This window comes from Nothoprocta perdicaria, unplaced genomic scaffold (assembly GCF_003342845.1).
Source record: "Nothoprocta perdicaria isolate Ctin4 unplaced genomic scaffold, notPer1 scaffold_66, whole genome shotgun sequence".
In the NCBI taxonomy this organism is placed as follows: domain Eukaryota; kingdom Metazoa; phylum Chordata; class Aves; order Tinamiformes; family Tinamidae; genus Nothoprocta; species Nothoprocta perdicaria.
The window spans coordinates 62,244-87,804 of NW_020455932.1; the positions used below are offsets into that span (position 1 = coordinate 62,244).

Genomic DNA, 25,561 nt, shown 5'->3' on the forward strand with positions numbered 1-25,561 from the left:
AGTTTTGGCCTGGTTCTGTGAGCTGCATGTGAGCAGTCAGAGCTGATCACGCGCACTCCGCGGAGAGCTGCAGCTCCTGGCCGTTTAGTTGCGTCCGGAGGGGAGCCCAGGTCTTGTGCTCCAAGGCTGCTCTGCATGGCAAACCCAGGCATGGTAAGTGGGGGAAACCGGGAGATGACTTTGGACATGTACTGCTGATCCAAATACAGGGATGAAGCAGAAACACCTGTGATTTGCCACCGAACGTTTGCCACAGGATACATTGATGTTACAGGTTGCCTTTTTCATGGGTCTCCTCATTTGGCCATCATGAAGGGAGTACATAGCTTTTTGCTAACCTCTCAGAAGTTGACATGCTGCAGAGTCCATGGGAGGGTGAAAATTAAGTTACTTTTCAGTACCTGGGTTTTTCTAGGTGGGTCTCTGTGCATTGGTCCTCTCCCACACCCTCTAGTCCTGGTGGGCAGAACGCTGCCTCTCAATAGGCGCCCCAAGCAGCACTTGCTCCCAGGAATGGGTGGCAACCTGGGTAAATGTGCCCATGGTGCCACTGCAGTGTCACTGGCCTTAATAACCAAAGCCAGTAGTAAGTAATGGCTCTGGTTGACATTTTTGCCAGTAATGGCAGAGCAGAGGCACTTCTGCATGCAGGTGAAGTGCTGTGGCTGGGCAAAGCTGAGGGGTCCTAGCAGGGGGATGTAGTTGCTTGCATCTTATGTAAAGCTCACTCTGCAGGGATCTCTGCTGGCAAAAAGTGCTGCCCAACAGTTATATTATGAAACCGATGGCCTGAATTCTGTGGGTTTCATTAATTATTACATTTCTAAGAATGCCTGTCAGAATTAACACTGTGTGCAATGGGTAATGCACGGATGCAAAACAGATGAGGTTCTGCCTCAGGATGACTTTTATTTTTTTTTCTCCCTCTTGGATTTTCCATGACTTTGTGATCTTGAATGAGTCACTGAGACAAGTGATTTCCAGAGGGCCAATTGATGGTACATCTAATTCTGGATTAATGCACAGACAGATTTATAGAAGTGCTGGACGCTGGGCAATCTGATGCAGCTAATGAGCATTGGGTTCCTGATAGACTCCTGGCAGCATCCAAAGACACTTTGGACATGTTAACACTGGCCTTTTGTGACTCAGTTTCCATGTTTGTTACCTAATTAAACTTATTCTGCCCTGCTTCACAAAGTGCCTGGTGCTTTACGTATGAGAAATGCTCTGTAAGCCCTGTATCTGCTCATGCATTTTTCTTCAACAAATGGATGTTTCCATTGAAGAATGAGAAGCTGAAATCGCTTCTGCCTTCTGTCTTAGGAATTTAACATTCTGCCTGCAGCAGGCCTATTAATATCTGTCTATCTATCTACACATATATAGAGAGGTCTATCTATATATACATTTATAGAGAGATAGTAAGACGGTTGGAGCCCCGTAAGATTCTGATTTACCAGAGGATACAAGAGTAACTTGAAGACTTTGAGGGGAGACGTCCTTTGACCACTCACTATTTAAATAAAATATTGACAATGACACTATCAGATTCTTTTCCTAATGTATTTATAAATATTTAGATCTGTCATTTTTCTTAAGAAATACTGTGCCATTGTGTCTTCCCTTTGCCGTAGAGCTAGAAGGTTATTAAAATGAAAAACTGCCTTTTAGCCTGTAGTGTCTTGGTTGGGAAGATTATTTGTGCATATTTTCCTTGATATGTGAGCTGGTGTATATTATATAAAGTACTGCAACTGCGATGATGATTCCCCTGTTTTGTTGCTTTGCTACAACTTTTTCATTCCCTTCAAGCTTCACAGATAAATTTATATTGTCTCTGACAGCTTAAAATGTTATATCCTTATTAACCTTTAAATTTACGCTTTAAACTGGCCTGGTGGGATTGCATATGGAATGATTTAGATGACGCTTGAGAAAATTTTCTTCTCCAATAACGAGTTTGAATAGTTATTCTATATTCATTATCAGATTGCATTACTGCAAGGAAAGTTGTTAAGGTATCACTTAGAGTGTTGCTGGAGAGTAGGAATTATACTGTTAATGCTCATTAGTGGATTTATTATGAAAAGAAGAAATAGACAATAATTGTTTTTCTACCTTCCACAGTATATTGAAATCCATGGAGTTTGCACCATCTGAAAGCTCGGGTGCACAGGTACTGAATCTACTTTTGTTTTCTTCCTTATTTCAGTAGTTTGATAATTTATTTAGTGCTGCGATTCATTTGTGTAAGCTTGAACAATTTCCTGTTGATCTGTACAAGCTGTGAGCAACTACATGTCCATAAGCTATTCAGATATATGGATGGATCTGTGTTTTCCTGATTTTCCTATATAAAAAGCTGAGCTGAACATTTTTTGCCTGTTATTTTTTTTAAGTGGTCAAGGACAAAGAATGATGTTTCAGCTGGTGTTTGAGTATATAACCATAATGCTGTGAAGCTGAGTCTTTTAAAAGATACTAGTGTTGGTTTGGAACTATGCTGAAATGTGCATGTTTCCTGAACTGAGAGTACCCTGAGCAAGGATTTTAGCATTTTTAAATCTTTGTTAACCTTGAATATAATGTTCACAAAAGAAAACAAACCTCAGAGTACTCAGCAGTAAAAATCTCTGATATTCCAGTGAGTTAATCTCATTTAAGATCGAAGGTTGTGAATTAAATGCCTGCTTCTGAAATGTGAACTGAATATCTATATAGGAGGATTAATTTTCAGGGTGGTCTTTAATAGTCAAGGGTTAGATATTTAGTGGAAGGTAAATGGCATGTTTCCATGACTGATTTTGTTTTTCAACAAACTGCTTACACTGAAACACAGCATTTCAAGGAAATGCTTAGCTTTGGTCTGCTGATGTAGAAGAAATAATAAAATCTTAACTCCTATTTTAATCAGATTAAAAGAAGTCCGCAGCTTTTAACTTGAAAGCATGCCAGTGCCATTTTAGAATGAGTAGGATTATTAAAATGTTCCATTACACATCTCAAAATAATGCAAAATTGATGAATGATTAACAACAAAAATTAAACAGTCTATCTAGGCTCATGGAAGAACCTTGAGTGAGCCCCCCAAATATATGTATTACAAATTCCCCAGCCTCATTCATAGCAAAGATGAGCACTTTTTTTCCTCTATTCTGAAATCTTGTTTAGTGACTGAGTGAGTTTCTTCATACTTTCGGAAATAAACCTCCCACTTTGATTTTCTTTAGGATGCATCTAAGCCCCTAGAGGTGCTGCTGCTGGAGAAGAACCGCTCTTTGCAATCTGAGAACGCCACGCTGCGTATCACTAATAGTGACCTGAGTGGTAGGTTGACATGATTTTCCACTATTATCATTTATTTGGTACCTCGTGGAGGGAGGAAGGGAGGGCTGAATGGGAGATGAGAGCCTGAGCTAATGCATGGCAGAAAGTCGAAGAGCTGACGAGCACTGAATAAGGTTGGATTTCTGTTGGTTTATAGACAGGATAGTAAAAATAAAACTTGGAGACCTCAGAGACTCTTTAAAGGTTAGAAGAGGGAGGTATTACAAACCATACTGAGGGGTAGGTTTTGAGGTTGTCTTCTGTTTGGGGAACAAATTCATGTGTGGCACCAGACTTCTCTTGCCCCACACGCAATGTTATGCAAAATGTTTGCATGTAGAACGCAATAATCTTCCTGTGTGATATACTTAGATATACTACCAGCAGGTCAGCTTTGGAAAAACAAAATATTTTCTTTTCAGGGAAATGTATTTGCCGTTCAGATTTCCTAATGTGGGCTTTTTATATTTTGTGTGCACATTTTTTAAATGGCAAGTCATGGAATTTCCAGATACTTTAATGCTTCTGGTTTTTGCAGCTGGAAGGAAGTTAAAAGTTGCCACTGGCACTGGGATTACTGAATTCAGAAGTGTTTATGGCTTTAAACTGAGTGATCTTGGTGCATCCACCTAATGGTGATTTCTTTAATCAAATTGGTTTGTTCCAAAATGTAAATGTTTGCTGCATTTGGGTTCAGTCAGGTCCAATGAGTAATGTCTTGAATGAGAGACATCAAAGAGACTTGCTGTCTGTAACTGAATTTATATTAAATGTATGACTGCACTTCATGTAATTGTTCTAGTTTTAATGTTTGTAAGGGGGATTCTCCAGGCTGCAACATACAAGAAAGGTGCAAACATGAAATGCATGTTGTTTGTTTTGGGGGCCTTGTTTGGCTTATTAAAATTTCAATTATTAAAAAAAAAATGCAACAAAACAAACCAAAAATAAAAATGAAAACAAAACAACCCAAAACCCAAAAAAGCAAAAGTCCCATCACCAACTCATTGGCCCTTGTAAATCTGCACTTTTTTTCCCTTTGCGGAGCAACCTTTGCATTTTTTATCTCGGTTTTTCCCTCTTTAATCCCCCATAATGCATTATGTTTGACCTTCCTTGTAGGGTCAGCCAGGAGAAAAGGGAAAGACCAGCCTGAGAGTCAGCGTCCTGCAACCTTGCCGGCCTCCCCTCCTTCTCAGTTGCTCCGCAACGCGGGGGAGCAGGCTTCCAATACTAATGGTACACACCAGTTCTCACCAACGGGTTTAAGTCAAGACTTTTTCAGCTCATCCCTGGCAAGCCCCAGCTTACCCCTGGCCTCCACAGGAAAATTTGCACTAAACTCTCTCCTCCAGCGACAGCTAATGCAGTCCTTCTACTCCAAGGCAATGCAGGAAGCAGGAAGCACAAGCATGATTTTTCCAACAGGTCCTTACAGCACAAACTCCATATCTTCCCAAAGTCCATTACAACAAAGCCCGGATGTAAATGGCATGGCCCCGTCTCCTAGCCAGTCAGAAAGTGCTGGGAGCATCTCTGAAGGCGAGGAGATAGACACGGCCGAAATTGCACGTCAGGTGAAAGAGCAGTTGATCAAGCACAATATTGGACAGCGGATATTTGGACATTATGTGTTGGGACTGTCTCAAGGGTCTGTGAGTGAGATACTAGCCCGGCCAAAGCCATGGAATAAACTGACTGTGAGAGGCAAGGAGCCATTTCATAAGATGAAGCAGTTCCTCTCGGACGAGCAGAACATCTTGGCGCTTCGCAGCATCCAGGGTAGACAAAGAGGTAAGCGCTTGTTGACTAAGGGCATTGCCATTTTTTTCCAATTAGTTACAACTATGAAAACCAGTGTGAGGTTCTGCCTACGAGGCCCTTCATGCCTTGCTGTTGTTTCACCTCCATCAGCCATAAGGTGCAAAAAGTAGTTTTCTAGGTCTGCTTTTCAGGACTGATGCAGGTTCGTGTGTTTGTTGGCTTATGCTTTGTGTAGCCGCTTGTGTTGGTGAGGCAGGGCAAGCTCAGGGCCACCAAATCCCACATCAAGGTAGCCACGTGTTGGAGTGAAATACTGAGGGAAAAGGGTCAACAGCTAGTAAGAATATCAGCCCTTTGAATTATTTGGAAATTTGTATTTGGGATTGTTTACTGAGAACAGGCTTTCGTTTTGACTGGTACGACTTTTCCAGAGGGTTTTGACAAAAGAGCATAGGTGAAGCATGAGATGACTAATTAAGAAAAAATCCTAATTTAAAGCAGCTTTGCGTATTTAAGTCAATGAGTTTAAGAAATAACATATGCATTTCATTGTGATTCATCTTAAGCAATACTGAGATTTACATTTAGGGAAACCAAAAAGTGCGTTGTTTACAGCTGAGAAATATTGGAAAGGACAGACAGGATTTTCCTAGATTTTGTTTAATTGAAAGCGAACGCCGTTAGATTTATAATCCACTCTTCCTTTTGATGATTGCACTTGAGGGGATTATCTGCCCATCTTTAACCTCTTCATTTTTGGTATCTCTAGGCATTTATTTATATCTGTCTAATCTCCTTTCCGAACGTAGCTGTAATCTTTATTAACAAAGCAGCCGGCCTTGCTTCTCCCCAAGTAGCCAGCTCGTGCAGCGCTCGGGCCGAGCCTCGAGGCTTCGAGCGAGCCCCGCGCTCGCGCGGAGGGCCCCGCTGCCCTCCCTCCATGTCGCGTAGCCCGCGAGGTCCGAGCAACCCATCCCCTGATTGTTTTGTTCTTACCCAACTTGTTTTTCAACAGAGAATCCAGGCCAGAACCTGAACAGACTATTTCAGGAAGTACCGAAACGAAGAAATGGGTCTGAAGGTACGTCACAGGCAGGTGTTTTTCTTTGCAGTCCATATCTAGGGAGTGGAGTGTGCTTTTAGCTGTGTGTTTCCTTAAAACGGTGCAGTTTGATTCTGGCCTGGAATCTGATAGAAAAACAGACAGTAAGTATAAAACAAACCATGGGTTAGAAGAACACTTTGCTTTTTCTAATTCCACTGCTGCTGTACTAACTGAACCCTGTTTGGAGACTTTTTTTTGCACTCCCAATCTCAGTGTGGACGCACATTAAAAAAAGAGAAGTGGTAGAAGAGGCTTTATAAAATCTCTACCAGCAAGTCTTCTGAAATGCTCTCTTTGCTGGTTTTGTGATTTTAGAGCAAGAGAGGTGCCCAATTCGCTGTAATTCCAACCTAAACAGCATACTGCTTCTGCTACACGTTATCTGTCTTTCTCCTCTTGGGGCTTATGCTGGCAAATACACTTTAAGATGCTATTAGGTTAGCAAGATCCTTGGTTCAGGATGGTATGTGGAATGGTCTGAGCGAACAATAAGTGAATGTTAGATCGGTAAAGTATCATTAAAAGGAAGTTTGAACTTTTTTCTTCATTATAGATTAATTGCAGAATGTTTCTTTCGCAAGGCAAGAAGAAAAAACAAAGAAATCCCCCCAAAACTCTGTAGTTATTTTGATTCCAGTCAGAAGCCATCTAGATCACTTATAAATGATAATTGCATAATAAACAGTTCATTTAAGTGCAGTAGGTTTCAAAATCACAGGAATTTTCCCTCCCTTTTTTCCCATAGTGGTAAAAAAATTAAGAAATAGCTATTAGCTGGAGAGCACTTCAGATAGTATCAGCACTTAAAAGAATGTTTCTCTTAATGTGTTAACCTCTAGAAAAGTAAAAAATATTTTTAATCTGTCTGGGGCTGAATATATATATACTCAACCTAGTTTGCTTAGAAGCTAATGCAATTTTGAAGGATGATTCCTGATCTAAGCTTTCTTCTTTTCTCCTCCAGTTCCTAACCCTTTTGTTTCCTCTCCTTCTCCATACAACGGAAAAGTTAAAAAATACAATAGACCTATATATGGTTTCCTGGATAATAAATATATGACCACGTAATTCTTTTATTGGTAGTGTTAGTGTTTTCATTGTTCCAGTGCAGCTAGTGAACAGGCTTTTGTATAAAGAGGATATTTTTTGCTCAATTATGGGCAGTTCTTCCTTGGTGTTAGCAAATGCCAGTATATATCTGATGAAAAGTGTTGTCAGGTGGTTCTAGCAGTATGTCAGTGTGTGTTGTCTTTCCATTAAAACAAAACAGAAGGAAAAAAAAGGGGAAAAGGGGGGAAAAAAAGAAAGTTTTCCCAGTGTCATTAGTTTTGTTTTCCTCCCCAGGTAATATAACCACAAGGATCCGAACCACAGAGACGGGCTCTGATGAAGCCATCAAATCCATTCTAGAACAAGCCAAAAGGGAGCTGCAAGTACAGAAAACAGGTACAGCCTCATTTTGCTTCCTGTTCCTTTTATTTCAGAGTTTAATTAAAACAAGTATCCTGAGCTTTCTGGTCAGTTAATTATAATCTAAAACCTTGAGTGTAGGTTTAAAGGAGTGTTTCTTTTTTAGTGGAGTTGTTTCTGCCCGTAACAGCCCAAATGCGGCCGGTGGGCTCAGTCTGCCATGGGGCCTTGCTCCAGGGACTCCTCAGCCTGTCCGCACCCGGCGGGAGGGAGCCGGAGGTTCCTGAGCACCCTTCCCAAAGCAGAGAGCTCTCCCACCTGTGCATGGCCACTGCCCACTGCACTGGAGCGTGCGTCTGCCACCAGTGCTCCCGTGCACAGCGAGCAGCTCCGGCTTTCCCAGCTCTCCAAGCTAACTCCAGCCCCAGGGACAGCAGCTTGGGAGAGGGATGGACTCCTCTCCCTGTTACTATCTGAAGGTCACGACCAAGCCAGCAGTTATCGGTCATGTATTACCCTCTCACTCGGTACATCATGTACTGAAATCATAGCAGAGCCAAACTCCATCCTGACTTCTGCATGGCTCTGTTTTTGGTTGTGAAATGCAAGGAAATCATTCTTTTTCTGTGAATGGACAGGCAAACTGAGACAGCGTTTCCTTTCGGAAGAACATTAACAGCTTGCCCTGAGATAAGTTTCATTTTATGCTGTCAGGTAGCTAACATTTCAGCCTACTCCGTAGCCCTTACTACTATAAAACATTTTCCATTGCTGCTAAGGAGCTAATGCTGCTCTGCGCTTAGAAAGTCCTTTGCAGTACTTCGTTTTGCTTTGCTCCTTTAAGTAAATGCTGATTTACAGTTTTAGTTAGTTGTCTCTTTGAAATGAAGCTAATCTCACAGCAAACTGTAAAAGGCTAGTCAATTTACCATTTAAATAATACAACTTTATACAGTAATGATACGGACTTTGTGTAGGAAAACACAAACAAGCTGCTCAGTGGCATATGTCATTTGAGAAGCTCAGATTTTTTTTTTCAAATATTAATTCAGCCTCAACCCTACCATGAGACCAGTAGATAACAAAAGACAGTCTCACTGCCTTGATATTTTTTTTTAATTTTTAGCTTTTCATCTATTTTTATTGTGTATAACAAGAAAAGTATGGACAGAGGGCAAATATGGGAATGTGTTCAGATAAGGCATAATATTTCTAAAATAACACACAATATTTGAAACCTGATCTTACTGTGAGGCCACTTCTTGCAGTCTGAGAGTCCCGCAGTGTTATCTAGGGCTTCACTTTTCCCAGTCCTCACCGAGTAGCTCTCCGAGAAATTGGTTTGCAAGCCCTGGAAACCTCAGTGGAGACGAACATAAAGGGAAACAGAAGCCGCACTGCCAAAATTTTACAGCCCTCTAGAGAGAGTTTTGCACCCACATGCCAGTTTTGTCTCCCCCACCAACTGTTGGAAAGCAACCCTACAAACCAAAGGCACCCATGAAATACTTGATTGAGATGTTATCTCTTCCGGAAAGGCCCATGGCTCCATTCTGGGGCCTTGCCTTGATAAGGCCAGGAGAGGCAGTCAAGCGTCAACCTGATTTTTCTCAAGCTGTTTTAATTCAGCAGTGAGGATCATGGAGTGAGAAAGCAGGAAGCAGGAGCAGCTTTAGTTTGTCAAATTAAATCACAAAGTCTTTTACTACATTTCTTCATTTATTGTAATTTATGTATTATATTTTTGGATTTAAAAGGATTCACTATATTTATGTTGTCAAAGGGTACCAATTGGCTGTCCAGGTGAATGTAGCTGTATTTAGCTTTGAGTGCATGCTGTGATTCATTTGTGGGGATGGGAAGAAGTGAAAGGTTAAATGACTTTGTAAACAAAACCATAAAAAGATATTGAGCTCCTGGGGGTGTAGGAGGAAGAACTTGATTTTTCAAAGGCATTTATTTGAAAATTATTGCCGTGGTGGAAAATGTGCAAGTAGTAATAGACTTCTGCAGGTGAATGTGTGTGTGTGAATGTCTAGCCCTTTAGCCACTGTGAAAATTTCCCAGTGCAGAACTTTGCAATTCTTACCGTATTTTGAAAAGCTAAAAATCTTTGCTTAGTGAAGCCCTCTCTGTCCCACTCAGAAATGTATTGCAACCCCCTTTTCTTAGGAGGAAATTTTTACAGTATCACTTGTTGAATATAAAGCGTATTCCTGTGTTGCATTTAGTCTTTTGGTTGTTTTTCATAGCTGAGCCGGCTCAGCCGCCTTCTGCATCTAGCAGTGGCAATTCTGATGATGCTATTCGATCCATTCTGCAACAAGCCCGACGCGAAATGGAGGCCCAGCAGGCTGCCCTTGAACCTGCCTTAAAAACACCACCTTTATCTCAAGCTGACATTTCTATCCTGTCCCCCAAACTAGTATCTACACCTGCAATGTCTTCAGTTTCCAGCTTTTCTCCTTTGGCCATGTCCCTGAAGAAACATTCATCTGTCACTGATTCCAGTATCTCTGCATTGCAGAACCTCTCTGGGCTCAAGAAAGAGCCTCAGGAGGCACCTGGTTTAGAGCTTCATGGAATAAGTGATTCTGCCCAGGGTATGTTGAGGCATGTTAAGAATGAGTTGGGACGTGGTGGTGTTTGGAAGGACCATTGGTGGAATACTGTTCAGCATGAGCGAAGAAACACAGCTCTTCCCGAAGACCCCAAAGTTGAGGAAGCCAGTGTTGGAAAAGAAAAGGTCAGCACCAATCAGACTAGGCCAGATCGTAGCCAGCTCCAAGGACCATCTTCTTCAGAGTACTGGAAAGAGTGGCCAAACGCTGAATCTCCGTACTCCCAGAGTTCTGAGTTGAGCATGACTGGGGCAAGTCGCAGCGAGACGCCACAGAATAGCCCCCTCCCTTCATCCCCTATCGTGTCTTTGTCAAAGCCATCCAAACCTTCGGTTCCTCCACTGACACCCGAGCAGTATGAGATTTATATGTACCAGGAGGTGGATACGATAGAACTAACGCGTCAGGTCAAAGAAAAGCTAGCAAAGAATGGCATCTGCCAAAGGATCTTTGGGGAAAAGGTAAAGCACCGGTTCTCTCTTGTTACCCCAGTATGTTGAATGCACTAGGCTCCTCGTATCGATAAGAAACATGAGTCTTAGAAAAATGTTTTTGCTCAGTATGTTAAGTATTTTCAAACTAAGCTCACAAAGTAGTCTTAGTTTCTGTGTGTTTTGCGAATTGCATGGATTTTATTACGACAACTGGCTTCAGTTGCTCGTGATTAGAAGTGGGGCCCCTGAGCTTAGAAACTTTGAAAGTTGGAGCAAATATTATCAAGACTCAGTATTTCATGCTTAATGTACTGAATTCATGGAATATTTGAGTAAGGCCATTGTCATGACTGGGGAATCTTCAGTTTGTTATAAGTGAAGATTACAGACACAAGAACAATTTCCCTTTTCTAATGTTTGGAACTATGCACAATGGCATTCAGACAAACGCACACAAAAATCCCCTAGCCTCCTCTCCTTAGTCTTTAACTCGAGAATTCAGTCCATGCCTTTGCCTCTTGCTCAAGAACTTAGTGTGTTTGCAGGCACTTTTAAGCAGTATTTGATTACAGATACGCCACTTACCATGAGTCTTCCTGAAGTTGTTGCATTTTGAGCTCTGACCATTAAATGTGTGGGAGCCCAGGGAGGTCATGGTTAGATGGAAGAGCACCAGCGAACACCTTTCTGGCTGGGGAGGTGGTGGATGTCTGGTATTTCTCCTTGTGATGAAGAATTAAATCAATATAATAGCCTAATAGGAGCTAGCTTTGCACTATTATCTTTTCAATAAGATGTAAAATGAAAAGCCTGACCTCCTGGGGTCATTAAAGATCCCATGGCAGCTTTCATTAAGTATGAATTTTAACCTGTGTACCTGTCCTGAATTCCAGGCAAGTAATTATGTTCTGCCTGTCTCGAATTCCAGCTCAGCTTTGGCTATGTGTGTTCTTATATATTTGCTTACATGAAGCAGCCGCTGCTACAGGTGAAAACTCACATCATTCTAATTCATAACAAAAAAAAAATCAACCAAATATAGGACTAGTCTCAAAAGTCCCAATTATTTTTTTCTGAGAACAAAATATGTGACAATCATCTCCTGTTTTATCTACCTCTCAGAGTCTGGACTCCGTGCTTTTCCTTTAGACTTGATCAAATTTGACACAAAATATGAAAAGCATGCAAATCTCTCCCCGTCCTTTTGGTGTTCACACTGCCGCTGTGCTGCTGCAGGAGAAAAAGTATAAAAAAAACCACATGCTCCAGAACAAAATCACGGCAGGAGAACAGCAAGCTCAGTCGAAGCCCCTATATATGTCACTTGAAAGTTTTACTCCTTGTCAAGCTAAAACTGACATGAGCAATAAAAATAAAGAAAAGCCAAGTTACTTAAGCTCCCCCCTTGCAAATCCAATGTGTTAACGTTGCCGTTCTTGGTTGCTTCGCTTCAGGTGTTGGGGCTGTCCCAAGGAAGTGTCAGTGACATGCTCTCCAGGCCAAAGCCATGGAGCAAATTGACCCAAAAAGGCCGAGAACCATTTATTCGTATGCAGCTCTGGTTGAATGGTGAGCTGGGACAGTGTGTCCTGCCCGCGCAAGGGCAGCAACAAGGACAAGGTAATTAAAATTCCACTATGTTGTTTGAGTTGAGGAGGAGGAATTCATTTTAAAGTTGCAGTAAGCGAGACGTTGACCCTACGGTAGCAGAGGCATTTCTATAAGTGGAAGTGTCCACCCTCGCATCGCAGCCTGTTCTGAAGGGGACTCGCTGGGAATGTTTACAAAAGAAGCGCTCGCTTGGGCGTAATTGATAAGCAGCAGCTATCACGTCCCTAATTAGAGCAATATTATTGAGGCATAAATATGACACGCAATGCCAAAAATTTTGGCTAATGTGCCGGGAAGTCTCGTGTGCAGTTTCCTAGAGTCGTCTGAGGGGTGTCACCATCCCCAGGAGAATATCCACTGCTTTCTCAGGAAGGGAGCGAGCAGGATTAAGCATTAAAGGGGGACTGCAGAGCTGCCACAGCGCTTTTACTGCGGCCCTTGCTTATCCGAGGATCCGTTGATAGCCCTTTGCAATTTGTTGATCCTGCTGACTGTTTAGTTTGTGGTTTGGCATCGCCTTTTACTGTTCCCTGATTCTCCTCTCCTCTCTTATCTAGTCCTTCACTCAGTGACATCATTGCAGGATTCCCTACAGCAGGGATGTGCAAGCTCAGGTAATCAGCCGCTTTCGATGATTTCCTCGGAAATAATGCGTTGTGCTTTTTGTGAAGTTGCTTTTGCTTTGACGCCAAGAGGTTTCTTGTGTTCTGTTGCATCATATTGGAGAACCGTCAGTTCTTGCTTTTTTTTATTATTATTATTAACACAGTTAAATCTTCATTCTCGCCTTGTTGCTATGGCAGATCTAGGAAGTACACATATTTAGCCGCATATATTAAGCAAAGAGAGTCTGTCTGATCTCGGAGATCATTGGCTCTGAATTACTTTTTTTTTGCCATAGTTCAGCTTATCAACTTGACATGTGACAATGGCTGTAAAACAAGCACCGCGCTTGTAATGTGATCCGCATGCTCCAACAGCCTTATTTGCTGGATTTTTTTTCCCCTGCTTTCTTTTGCACAAAATACGCTTTGTTAACTCGAAGGTGGGGAAGAGACCACGTTACGTATTTCTTTTGCAAACTTCAGTAAATATTCCACGCTCATCTCTCCTCTCCCCCTGCCACCCCTTTCCATTTGCAAGAAAAAAAATAAGAAAAGCAGCTGCAGCAGAGATGAGTGTCAAAGAAAAGCAAATTGCTAAGGATTGTGCGAAGACGGCCCCAGTGCAGCAAGGAGACTGGAACAGAACAGCTGTGTTCCTGCTGTTAGATACCAAGCTCTACCCACACACAGCCTTTTTACCGCTGATACGCTCAACTGACGTCAACCACTCAGGCTGTTTTGTCCTCTAGAAAAATACTGGTGCCCTGCTCTGTACTTACAGCCAGTGCCCTTTATATGAGAATTACAGCAGTTCCAGATAAAGAGGAGGACGGATTATGCTCTTCTTCCCACCGTCCTGCCATTCCGAAACATTGGTCTTTTGTGCAGCTCCTTGGGTTTATTCTGCATATCCCAGCTGAGCTGTTTTTCCTCACTCTGGTGGGAAACTGTTTTGCATTCTCAAAGACTTTACTGGAAAAAAAATCCATTATGATGTTAAATCCATGTTTTTTCTCAAGAAGAACAGTTGCAAATAAATAGATAAAAGCAAAAATGCCTCTGGAAAAAAAAACAGCCATGGAACTACGACCAAAATTGGAGAAAATTATTTACAATCACGGGGCTATTGTTACTTATAGACAGGCAGTTAGAGAACATGGAAATTTTCTGAGACGTTTTATATGCTGCTCTTCATTAAAAGCATGCATTGACGTTCTCTTTGTAGCATTAATGCTATGCAATAGTAACTGCTACAGCTATAAATGCCTAAGACCACATGGAAAATATGAGTAATTAATTAAAGCCATTTTAAGAGGAATTTGAAATTAGAGGAGCTGGGAAAAGGCTGCATTGTTATTGCTAATCATCGTATTTATTTCGAACTGTAATTACAAAAAGATTGAAAGACAAGCCCATAATACTATGGCCTGACCACCTGATGGATTCCCATGACAGTCACCAGCAGCTCCAAGAGACTTCCTTCAGGAAGTTCAGTTTTGCTACTGCAATATTTTGTTCCACTCCCACACTCCCATCTCCTTCCTTAGTTCCTGCCCTTGAGCTAATATTTGGCAATGTGACACATTCCTATCAGCTACTAAAATCTTATTATTGATGATGCCCATCCTTCTTCCCTTAAAGCAAGCTTAAAAATGATAAAATGAGTTGGTGGCCTTTTCTCTTTGCTTTCTCATGATTAAAAATAATATTTTTTTACAAGACATTCTTTTCTTGATACCTTTTTCACTGCAAGAGAATAAATAGGGCTGTGACGTTGCTCAGAATATCAGAGCAAAACCATGTTCTTTGAATGAGGAAGGGCAGTTTGGTAATTTGCTTTTATTAGCAGCTGTTCTGTAATTAAAAGCGCAGCAAACAGCTTGGAAAAGGTAAAAAAAAAAAAAAAAAAAAAAAGCATTTGTGAAAGATCCTTCACTCCAGGGCAAGAAAAAAAAAAGCAGCTCCAGCTTTCAGGTCTTCCAAGAACATTTCCCAGGAAAATAAAGACAGAAAAGGTTACATACTTGTAATTTTAAAATAGAAATTAATCAGAATGGCTTTAAAACAAACAAACAAAAAAAGGTCTGGAGCCATTTCTGCTTAATATAATTGGCCAGGAACTTGTTGAATGCATGAAGGGAAAGAAGTGAAATTAAACTAATACATCCAGTGGCTCCTGAGTGCTTTGCCAAGAAGGTCTTCAGTGTATAGAGTGTCAACATGCATAGTAACGTCTCCAGCTTTTATTAGCTGTGAGTATTTTCATTACTGTTTGGCATTATTCTGTCAAACTAGCAGGATTTTCTGGCTTTTTGGCCCAGTTAGTTTCACTCCTAGATCACAAGGTTTTGATTAGCACCTCATTCATGAGAATCCATTCTTTGGTCCAGTAGTTTTCCGTCGTCACACATGGACAGTTGGGCATATCAGCCTTTTATATGTAAGAATGAATGGATAAGCATATATATATATATACACACACACACACATATATAATTTGAGAAAGCAAAGAGAATGCAAGCTTGTTTTTCTTTTCTCAAACTGTATTTAGGAATTTTTGAAGTACGCTGTCAATACCAAAATTATAACTAGATATTTATCTGTATTTTCTATGAGCTTTAGTCATAGTTTTAGTGATCAGAAGAGTTCGGGTCCAGTGAATGTACTTTACACAAAAAGTGGTGTATGTACCCTAGGTGATCAAAATAATATCACTGTGCTTTTTATATCATTTTTTTTCTTGTATTTCTTTCCACCTAAATGCTCTAATGCCCATGGGTAAATCTGCCTTTTTAATGATTTATGTGTCAAAAGCGTGGACCAAATCACATGGGAAAAAAAAAAAAGTTGAATTAGTGTCACCCAACTGCATCAGCATTTTCTCTTGATGAATTTGGCCCATACTTACATTGCGTTACTGATGGGCAGAGCTGGATTGGGTTTGGATGGCAGCCATATGTCAGGAGGAGGTTTATGTGCTTGAGTGTTTTTTAACTATTTGGACTGTAGAGAGTTCTTGTTAGTTTGTTTTATTTGGGGGTCTTAAATCTTTATCGAGCATCTCTTATCGCATGAAGACAGTTTCTCTTTTGGTACTGTTGATTCCAAAGCTACTCGCAGGCAAGCTGAATTTTTATTCACTTTTGTATTTATCCTTTGTGAAGGACATATACTCTCTCTATACTACATTAAAGACTTGCAAATACTCAGTGGGAAAGAGACAGGCCTTTTTGGTATGTGTTTCTGTAAGGGTCGTCTCATGACCTAATGTGGAAATCTTCATTTGCCGATACAGCTGCGGGTGATCTCAGGGGATTTTGAATTTCCCTTTTGTTTGTCTTCCTTTCTGGGTATCATCCATCATTCCTAACCTCATGCTGCTTAGCAATAGTAACGCTCATGGGAGTTGAAGAAAGGATTATAGCAGCATAAAATGGGGAGCTAATTAGAGCTTGTTTCAAAATCAGAATCTAGCCTGAGATAATTGCATATTATCTGGTGATTTAAAAACCCAAGATCTACTGTATTTAGATCAACTAAAATATGCATAAAAGCTTTATTTTCAAAATAAAACATTTGTAACAAGAGAGAGATTACCTCTTATCTCTTGGGAAAGAAATCTGGGGAAAAAAACAATGCAGTCTATGGTTTAGGGAAGCTATGATTTTAGCAGATATGTTGTGGAATGATGACAAACCCAGATATCTATTATATTTTTATTTCTGTAGTACCTACTCCAGTAATACCTTTCAGTACAGAAGCTACTGGATAGATCTCCCTGCTTATCTAATAAGAGAAGGATGCTCTCATATTTACCACTCTGGGAAAAATAATGAGAGAGAAGATGCTTCACTGTTGAATCCACTGCGATTCACATTCAGGATTATCCTCATGTTATCTTTAGGAGATCTCATGGCAGTGGAGAAAGCTCTGATCTTCCCTCCCCTCCATGCTTCATGATTATTTCCTTCATAGGATTCGTTTTGTTTTGGAAGAGTACATTGGTCTGAAATGGTGCTCCAGAACATGATTCAGGTTAGCACAAAGTGTGCTAAATGCTCAGTACCTTGAGATCACACAGTGGTCACTGGATCATCCCAATTTTGGGTATTTTTGAATCCAAGGGAAGAAAGAGCCTGTTCTGCAGTAATTTGCTGCAACTCTAGGTTAGTAAAGTTCTGTAGAATTTGAAACGGCTCTGGTAAAAGTTGTCTATAAAATGACAGAGAAGGGAGATCACTTGACTTCTCAATACCTGAGCTGTAGAATTGCAAGAGCTCCTTGTGTCGTTAGGTCACATTTGATGGACAGTTTTTGAGTTTTTCAAAAATTTGGATTTATGCACTGGATGTCAAATACTTTTTAGTATGGTTTGTTTGTTTGTTTATTGTTTGTTTGGAGCCAAACAACTAATTCTGCAAAACAGTTATCTTCAAACGAACTCTAATGTATAAGGAAGAGTCTTGGTTAAGTTTGCGCATTCTGTGGGTGTGCAACTCTGCAAGATTGCAACTCCGAAGCAGTTGGCCTGAGCTATCCTGATTTCAAACTATAGGGTATCAGTTGGCTCCTCATAAGGACAGCTGTTGTAGTCTGTCTGCAACGTGTGTGATTATATTCTGTGCCATTTCCCTGACATTTGGACCATGTAAACCTTCCTGGCAGCCTTTATGGTATCAATAAAGCTGGGGGAATCACTGCCCAGGCACCTTACTGGAGCCTGGGAACGCAGAGTGAAGTCAGTGTTTCCATTAGTTCTTAATATAACGTTGGATAGCGTTGCTAGATATCATCTCCTCCTTTCTGCCTGTTACCTAGGGCTGTCCTCCACAAGCTGACTCTCATGGCCAAAGTCCTTTGCCCATCACTCTCTGTTTAACGATAAAACTCTTGTCCTACATGTATTTTTTTGCCCACTGAACCACCCAGTGATTAAACTTGCATAAGATTCTTCTACTCTCACCATGGTCATAGCTTTCCTGCTACAAAAGTGCTAAAATAAAATACATAATCATAGAATGAGCACAATTTTCTAGGCAGATGTTCCTTGCGGCTGAATTATAATGACAAAGCACCAACACACTTTCCACATTAAAATGGCAAAGAGGAGACTCCTGCCGTATTCTGGAGACAAATTTAATTTGCTCTGAAGTGTGGTTAGGAGTTCACAGCCTTTGTTTAGGAGAAGTGACCCAGTCAGGTTGCAGCTCCATTTTATGTGTTTGGTTAATTTGGGACGGTGGGTCTTTCACTTGCACCAGAGGAGAGGGAATGTGAAGGGATTTCCAGGAAGGGAACTCACATGTGGCTCTTCAGTTGCGTTGTGCAAGTTACCTTAATGCCTCTGCCTCAAGCTCTTCCTTATTAGAATAATAGGAATCAGTGAATATTTTTTGAAAACCATGTGTAAGAACAAACTTTTGGGGCTGTTACCACTGCCTGCTCCCCAAGCGGTTCACCAGGCTACCAGTGAGCGTTGTAGTTGCTTAAATTAGATGGTATTCATGAAATGGTCAGGCATTATTTTAAAAAAAAATGCTGTTGTAGTGAATTATTCTAGCTCTGTAAGTTATGTTTCCATCATTTTGATACTTACTACTTCATTTCAGTGCAGAGCAGCGTTTTCTTCCCTCCCACTTGCTCCATTGGAGCTCATCAGAGCCTTTGGGGAGCTGCCCACATGAGCCCCCTTCCCGGGCAGGCTGAGCGCTCCTCCTGCCAAGGATTTGGGTGGAAAACAATGAACTGAGGCATTAGAAAGCCAAAAAAAAAAAAAAAACCCTGACAGGAGCAGCACTGAAGTGTGAGGGCAGCCTCGGAGGCCGGGCGGCCGCGGGACGGTCGGCAGCAAGGAGCCGCGGCGGCGGCAAGGCCCCAAGGGCCGCAGCTGTGCGGAAGGTCACCAGGGCTCCGCTCCAAAGGGACGGGCCCTCTCCCCGGCAGGCTCAGGAGGCTTGGCAGCTGTCAGAGGCTCCTGCTGGTCTTGGGCCTGCGGGCGGCCATGAGAGGCCTGTGCGCGGAGCAGGCCGCGGGGCCCCGGGTGGCTGTGTCGCCCGGAGCCACCCAGGCGACGGAGCTGAGTGTTCCTGAGGTGGGGGAAAATCCCTCCCCCGCGAGGCGAGCGGCACACACGGAGTCGTTTTCCTCTCAGAATGCTGCAAAAAGGTCTTCTAGCGCCAGACATGGCTGTTGTTCCCTCCTGGTGCCGGGCTGTTGTTGCGGCTATGCTCTCCACAGAAAAGTTCTGAAATGGGAAAATGTGCATCCTGCTTGGTGCTACCCAACAAATCCTCCCTCGCTTATTCCAGATGCTGTGTTAGTTGATCGCAAATCATTCCTGAGAAGGAGAAAGAAAACACAAAACAGAAAACTGCCAGAAAATTACTGTCTTCTGAGGTGCCTTCCAGGCTATCCCTTGTGTTTGAGTGGAGCAGGAAGGGAGAAAATGATGGATTTGTCTCGCTGAATTTGATAGCTAGTGGAGGTTTATAAATTTGCTGACAGCCATCCAGAAAAACTATGTTAAAGAACCCAGTGATTATTTGCTTGCATTAAAAACAAAGCCAAAATGAATTGGAAATCAAATTTGAATAAAAATGGAAGCAGGAGATTGTCCAATTAATAAACTAAAGGAATTTAAAAAGAAGGCTAATATGTAAAAGTCCCACATTTCTTGTTCTCAAAGGTGTTGCTAACAGTAACTTGGAAGGTTCTTATTTCCTTGAGATAGAGATGGATAGGTGATAATCTATTGATGCATTTATATTATTTCTTATACTGTTATTGAAAGGAATGATCATTCTCTGGAATGACTGAAGCACCCAGGATTGCCATTTTATTGGCAAATCCTGAAGTCTACAAAATATCCCCGTTTTGCTGTCGGTGCTGAGAACTTCTCCGACAAAGATGAAACACTTGGCACAGGAATTTTGCCCCATCAGGTATCTTGCCAACGCTCCCCAGCAAGGTCAGCCTGGCTGCAGATCCTGGACAAAGCTCCTTCCCACATAACCTTGGACTCATCCACAGGTGTCTTTTCCCAAGCAGTTGCCCCTTTCAGTTTTGCTTTCCAAAGGACAAGCTGGGATGGATCCTGTTCAGCCTCCAGGGTTTGCCCAAACCTGCAGCGTGGTTCCGGTTGTGTAGCCTGTGTGTTCCTTTCACCCCTTCGGAACTGGGATCCTAAAAATAGTGCACGTTTGAACTGGCAGATGTTTCATTTGTCCTTTCCGAGAGGACCAAAATTAGCCTCTCATTTGGCACCTAAATAAAGCAGCTTAACTGTCTTTATAGGAACTTTGCAATTACTGTCTATTGAAGTTGCAACATTTTATTTTGTTTGATGGGGAAGGGTATTATATAAGCCACACCAGCACCTAAAAAGCCACCAGACCTTGAAAGAGAGAGGACGAACAAGAGCAAGCCAAAAGCCAAACTGTTTTGTTTCTGTTTTTTAGCTTTCTGAGCTGAGGCAGATATTTTTTTTTTTTCTAATGAACGTTTCATTACCAAAAAAAAAAAAAAAAAGAATCTTGGAAATGCTCAGAGAGATACCTATTGCAAAGGTAAAAGAAAAAGAAATTTAATAAAAGGACAGCAATGGTTTCTGTAATTTTCAGGGAAAAATCTGCCCAGAATGCCTGGAGCTGGGTTAGCAGTGGGACTCCCCAGGGGCAACAGAAAGATGTTATAATCAATTACCACATCATAACACTGATGTATGATAATTACTGAGTGTTCCTCCTGAGATAGTGCAGCATTTGGCTGGGATGCGGCTCTTTCATGGTCCACTGCCTGATTAATATGCAAATAATAGGCTGATTGCATGATGAATGCAGAAAATGAGTTCGCTGATAACGTGAGCACCGAAGCGGGAAGATGATAAATTACTTTTACTGACTGTCCTACATTAAGTACCCTTTCTCAACAATTTTATCACAAATTAAGTAAAGCAGTATGGCGAGATTATGAGGATGTGCAAAATAATGTACCTTAATAGCTTTTATAATATTGTTGCGTGCAATGTAAATGTCATTTTGTTTCAGTATTTTAGCCAGTACTCCTCCCAAGGAGGAGCACGTTGAGTGTAGCGGTGTTCAGGGTCACTCTTCCTCGAGTGCATTCTTCAAGATGAAGACCGATCTGCTGTGCCACGGATGTTAGATAGGACTTCCCTGGGAGGGAAAGAATGTGGGCATTAGCCTCTGATCCATCCCTTGAGGATTTGGTCTATATAGCAGATGAATATCCGCGTTGTAGAGGGCGAAATACATTTGATGGGAGAGCTGGATGCGCAGCATGCATATGTGTTCTGCTTCACGCTCTGTCCGGAGCAAGCAAGAGGTTAAAAGCTTCAAAGGGGGATGTAGAAATACCGTCGTGCTCAGGCTTAGAATAGTGGAGGACAACAAACAGTCATAACGATGGCAACAGGGCAAAATGCAGCGCCTCGTCACAAGGTCAGCAAGTCAACAGAGGCGCCGTAGACTGCAGCAGAACCCCCTGAAAGCACGGAGTCTGCTTTCTGAAGGGTATCGTGCACTCATTTGTTTTGATTATCCTAAAATAAAAATATGTGTAGTTGCGGCATCTTGATTGATTGCCTTTGTGACATATTTGTTTTAATATTCAGAAAATCCTTAAGAAGGCTTCTGCACACAAGCTGTTTTAATAAGAAGGTTATTAAAAGTCTTTCCCAACAGTTATTTCTAAATATTGACTTCTCGCTAAGTTATGGAAACAGAAAAATCAGAATATTAAATAAAGATTAGCAGTGCAGAGTGATGCATTTTAAAGAGGCCATGATTTTGCCATTAATCATCCAAATTAAAATCTGATTTCATTTTATAAAGAGGTTTCTTAATTGTTTAAAGGTGAGATGCATTCAACATTGTTATGTATTCTTTTGCATATTGTTATGTAAAGGCTCTCCTTTTGGCTCAAAAGAGGCAGGAGGAGCTGCGTGTTTGAGAAAACGCTCCATGCCTGATGTCGTGTTTACTTCTTCCACAGTCATTCTCTTTTGGCCGCTGTGACTAAGGAAGGATATAGGGAGTGTTGTTCCAATCTGGGTATTTTCTGGTGGTTCTGAGTCCCATGGTTCTGATGGGTCTGTCATGTTGAGCTAAAAGAGATATTTAGTTCCCTTTATTCCCTTTCACTGTAAAACAGCGTTTAAAATCATGGCTACATAATGACCCCCAAGTTCCCTATAGGCTATTCAGAAGCATTCCTTAAGCTATTATGTTTTGGAGTTTTATCCCATGTTTCTGGCTGGTATCTCCATTCCAAAGTTGGAGAGAACTCAGTGCAACCTCTTAATGGATTATATCAAGTTGCAGCTCTTTGCACAAGAATTACCTTTTCACCACAGATGGAGCAACTGAGTTTGCCTCCACATATCCTGCCGTGCCATATACATTTACTGTGCAGAACAGAGCTTTTTTTCAGCTCTTTAGGGGATTTGCACTGGTGGGGCACAAAGCAGCTGGCAACCTGTGGATGATACAAGGGGGGCACTAGGCTGCTTGAGGTCTTGTGGTTGGAGAGGTGCGAGCAGCTTCCCCAGCGATGCCTTCAGCAACATCTTTGTCCAACGCCGGCGTCGCCATTAAGAGCCGGTTCTTCGTTACCTCCCACGTAACAAATGGTGCCCCAGCCTGCTCGCCCCTAGGCTGTGCTGGCCCAGCAGTGCGTGGGCTTGCACCGAGGAGCTGAGGAGGGAGATCCAGACTAATATTCCCAGTCGTTTCCCCATGTTTTGTAGCTGGGGTTGTATGTTGTGTGTTGGTTACCTTTTAAAATGAGATTCCCAACTTGGGGCCCCCAGATCCTCGGGACTGCCCAGTTGTGGTTCACTGAGAGACAGAAAAGTTGGGAGAGGATGGAGCCAGGGTGGTTTTATCTTAAACAGATACTGATGGCAGCTCTTCCTTGCAAGGCTCTGCAGCCTTAGCAGCAGTTTGGAGCTTGGCAGTGGGGTTTTCAAGAACGTCTCCAAGGGTTTTTTTGGTTACACATTCATCCAAACAAGATTTAGGCACCTAGCTGCTCTACTTTTGAATGTCCAACCATCAATCTTTTTTCTTGAGACTAACCAACTTGGGTCTTTCTTTTCTCTGGATTTCATCTATTACCTAGTTTCTAGGCCCTGTGGCTGAAAACATTATTACTTCTCTATTATTATTATTCAGTCCTGGTGCTACCATATAGCTGTTAAAAATGCAACATAAAATTGCAATATTCTGTAATCTCTTAACAATACTCAGAAGCAATATTTTTTTCCAGGTACTTTTAACCTTTATTCTGACTGTGCAGATAGTGTTACCTGCTCCTATTCTCACATACAGAATGAGGATTTTTATTTTTAATATTCCCCTATTAATTTTGGAGCTAACCAAAGCTGGAATCCTCCCCTTTCAGCGCAGATAAGCATACATCTGTGTGCTTTCCTGAAGGGGATTTCTTTTGATTTCTAACCCCCCAACACACACACACACAAAATTTCCCTCTGAGCAAAACCCAAAATAACATTTTCCCCAAAGTTAACATTTGTGAAACAAACAAAATCCCCACGGTCATGGTGGAAATCTATAATTACAGCTGTAGCGAGCTCTTGCAACCCTGGACGCGTGCGCCTACATACTTAATATCATTAGATGTGCACACAAATTTATGACTCTAAGGAGGTTTGTATATTTATAAGCCATATTAATTTGCAAATTGTGAATAGCCAAGATCACTCACTCAAAGTAAATCCACTGAAAACACTACCTGTGAGAAGGTGTTCGGCGTTCATAGGTGTGTTCTGTTAATTAGTCATAAGAGGGTTTTCTTGCTGTGTTGTGCCCCAAATGCTTCCCTGATTTATTGCGTAGCTCCAGCTTGCGCTCCCACCACTGCTACCTGGCAAGTTGTTAGGATGCTTTAGGAGATCTGATGTAGGCAGACATAAAATGAAGTAGAAGGTTGAGGGATAAATTTTGCCTAAAATCTCCAGAAGGCAGGAAATAAAAGAGCTCCCTTGTCCTGAGTATGTTGCTATTGCGTTCCCTAAGTGGTAATGGCCAAAATGGTCTTTCGGTCTAAAATTGGCCACACTCCGCAGCCTAATAATTAGGGGAGAGCAGAAACTAATCCAGTCCCGGTACGAGAAACTTTGATCCCTGGCAACCTGCCACGGTGTTTGTTGTCCATTAGCTCATCTGTAAGAGCAGGTAGATGGAGGCCCTGCAGTATCAAGTGCTCTTTCAGGAGCTTGCAGGGAAGTCTCCTCTCCACGTTGGTCTGCGTTCATCCTCCCCGCTAATTCGCCACGGAGCCCCAACTTTGGGACACTGCACAGGGCGCTGCGTCAAACCCCGCGCCAGTTAACTGATGTTTGGGCTCTCGTCGGAATGTCACAGAGTACCCTGTCATTTTGCTTTAGCAACTTGTCCTTCCAAACGCGCAGTTCGCCTTATGGCATGCCAGCAGTAAAAATGTCACTTACAATAATTACTTTTTGGTGAAAATGCTTGCTGACTTCCTACCTTCAAGCTGTTTTTTACACAGTGGGGAGATAATAAGAAATGACTTTATCCTGACTGCTCAAATGAACACTAAATGGAATTTAGGTTATTATTACTGCAGATAGAGGAGCTGTGTATTGAAATTTAAATAGTGGATCAGATAAACTACAGAGATTTGTCTCTGAAAATTATAGCAGATCTGCTTTTTCAATCCACTTCTGTCTGAAAGTTAAGGCAGCTGTTGTCTGCCTGCTGTCTTCAGAATATAGTATTTTTCATTAATCCTTTTAGAGGCCCCTGAATACCTTCTGTGTTTTGCATAGTCTCCCCACAACTTTGCCGTGTTTCGTGCCGTGTTCCGCAGGGCTCCTTTTTGCAGCTTATTAGCTGGGCTAGTGCTAGTGGCAGAGGCCAGGCGGGCGATGAGCAGTGAGGAAGGGGGTCCCCTGCCCAGGCAGGGAAGATGTTCCGTGCACTGGGCTTGGATTGAGCCTGGAGAATCGGCTGCTTTTGCAGCACAGCTTTGCCTCGAGCGTAGCTTTGATTTCCAAGGGGGGTAAAAAGGAAGCTTGCTGCCTTGGCTGCACGGATGGAAGCGAGGTCTGAACGGAAATGTCCCATCTGCCACGTTCTCCAAGGGCCTGCAAAAAATCCCACCTGGGGAAGCTTCCCGCGTGCCGACGGACAGCAGCGTGATGCTGCTGGGACCAGGGAAATGGTATCCGTGTCTCAGCATCGCATGCTTGTCTTGATATCCCTGTTGAGGGCAATGCATTGGGGACCCGTGTCAGGTCATGTAGCCATCTGTGATTTTCCAGGGGACTGTCACTGGCGTCACCTGCAAGTTTTTGCATCCGCGGCGTCCTGAGCTTCAGTAGGAGATTGCCTGGGTCTGAGCTGTCCTGCAGCTTTCATACGCAGGCTGTTGGCAAACATTGCTGCTACGGTCACAGGAGGTGCTGCCCGCCCCAAAAATGATCCCTCTCGAGCAGGGTCCTGCAGCTCTGCAGGGCGCAGTGAAATGTGGCTGCTCCCGAGGTGCTGCAGCCTGAGCAGCTGATGGTCAGGAAGGCGCTGGGCGCGAGAGGGGAGCCCGGGGCAGCCTGGCGCCGTCGGGTGGCAGCTGCTTCTCACTCAGCAGGGGCTTCATTCAGCCCTGTAGGAATTTTGC

General features: G+C 42.4%; 1 protein-coding gene across 1 annotated transcript in view; it reads left to right on the forward strand.

Annotated features, from left to right (window-relative positions):
* Window positions 1-25,561, forward strand: part of CUX1 (cut like homeobox 1) — a gene marked incomplete at its 5' end in the record, with an annotated part of 102,389 nt that overhangs the window by 57,856 nt on the left and 18,972 nt on the right. The window contains 8 exons of the mRNA XM_026050219.1: window positions 2,131-2,179; window positions 3,234-3,330; window positions 4,453-5,124; window positions 6,110-6,175; window positions 7,544-7,645; window positions 9,862-10,691; window positions 12,119-12,284; window positions 12,833-12,889. Of these exons, the coding sequence (XP_025906004.1) occupies window positions 2,131-2,179; window positions 3,234-3,330; window positions 4,453-5,124; window positions 6,110-6,175; window positions 7,544-7,645; window positions 9,862-10,691; window positions 12,119-12,284; window positions 12,833-12,889 (2,039 nt within the window). The remainder of the gene's footprint in view (window positions 1-2,130; window positions 2,180-3,233; window positions 3,331-4,452; window positions 5,125-6,109; window positions 6,176-7,543; window positions 7,646-9,861; window positions 10,692-12,118; window positions 12,285-12,832; window positions 12,890-25,561) is intronic.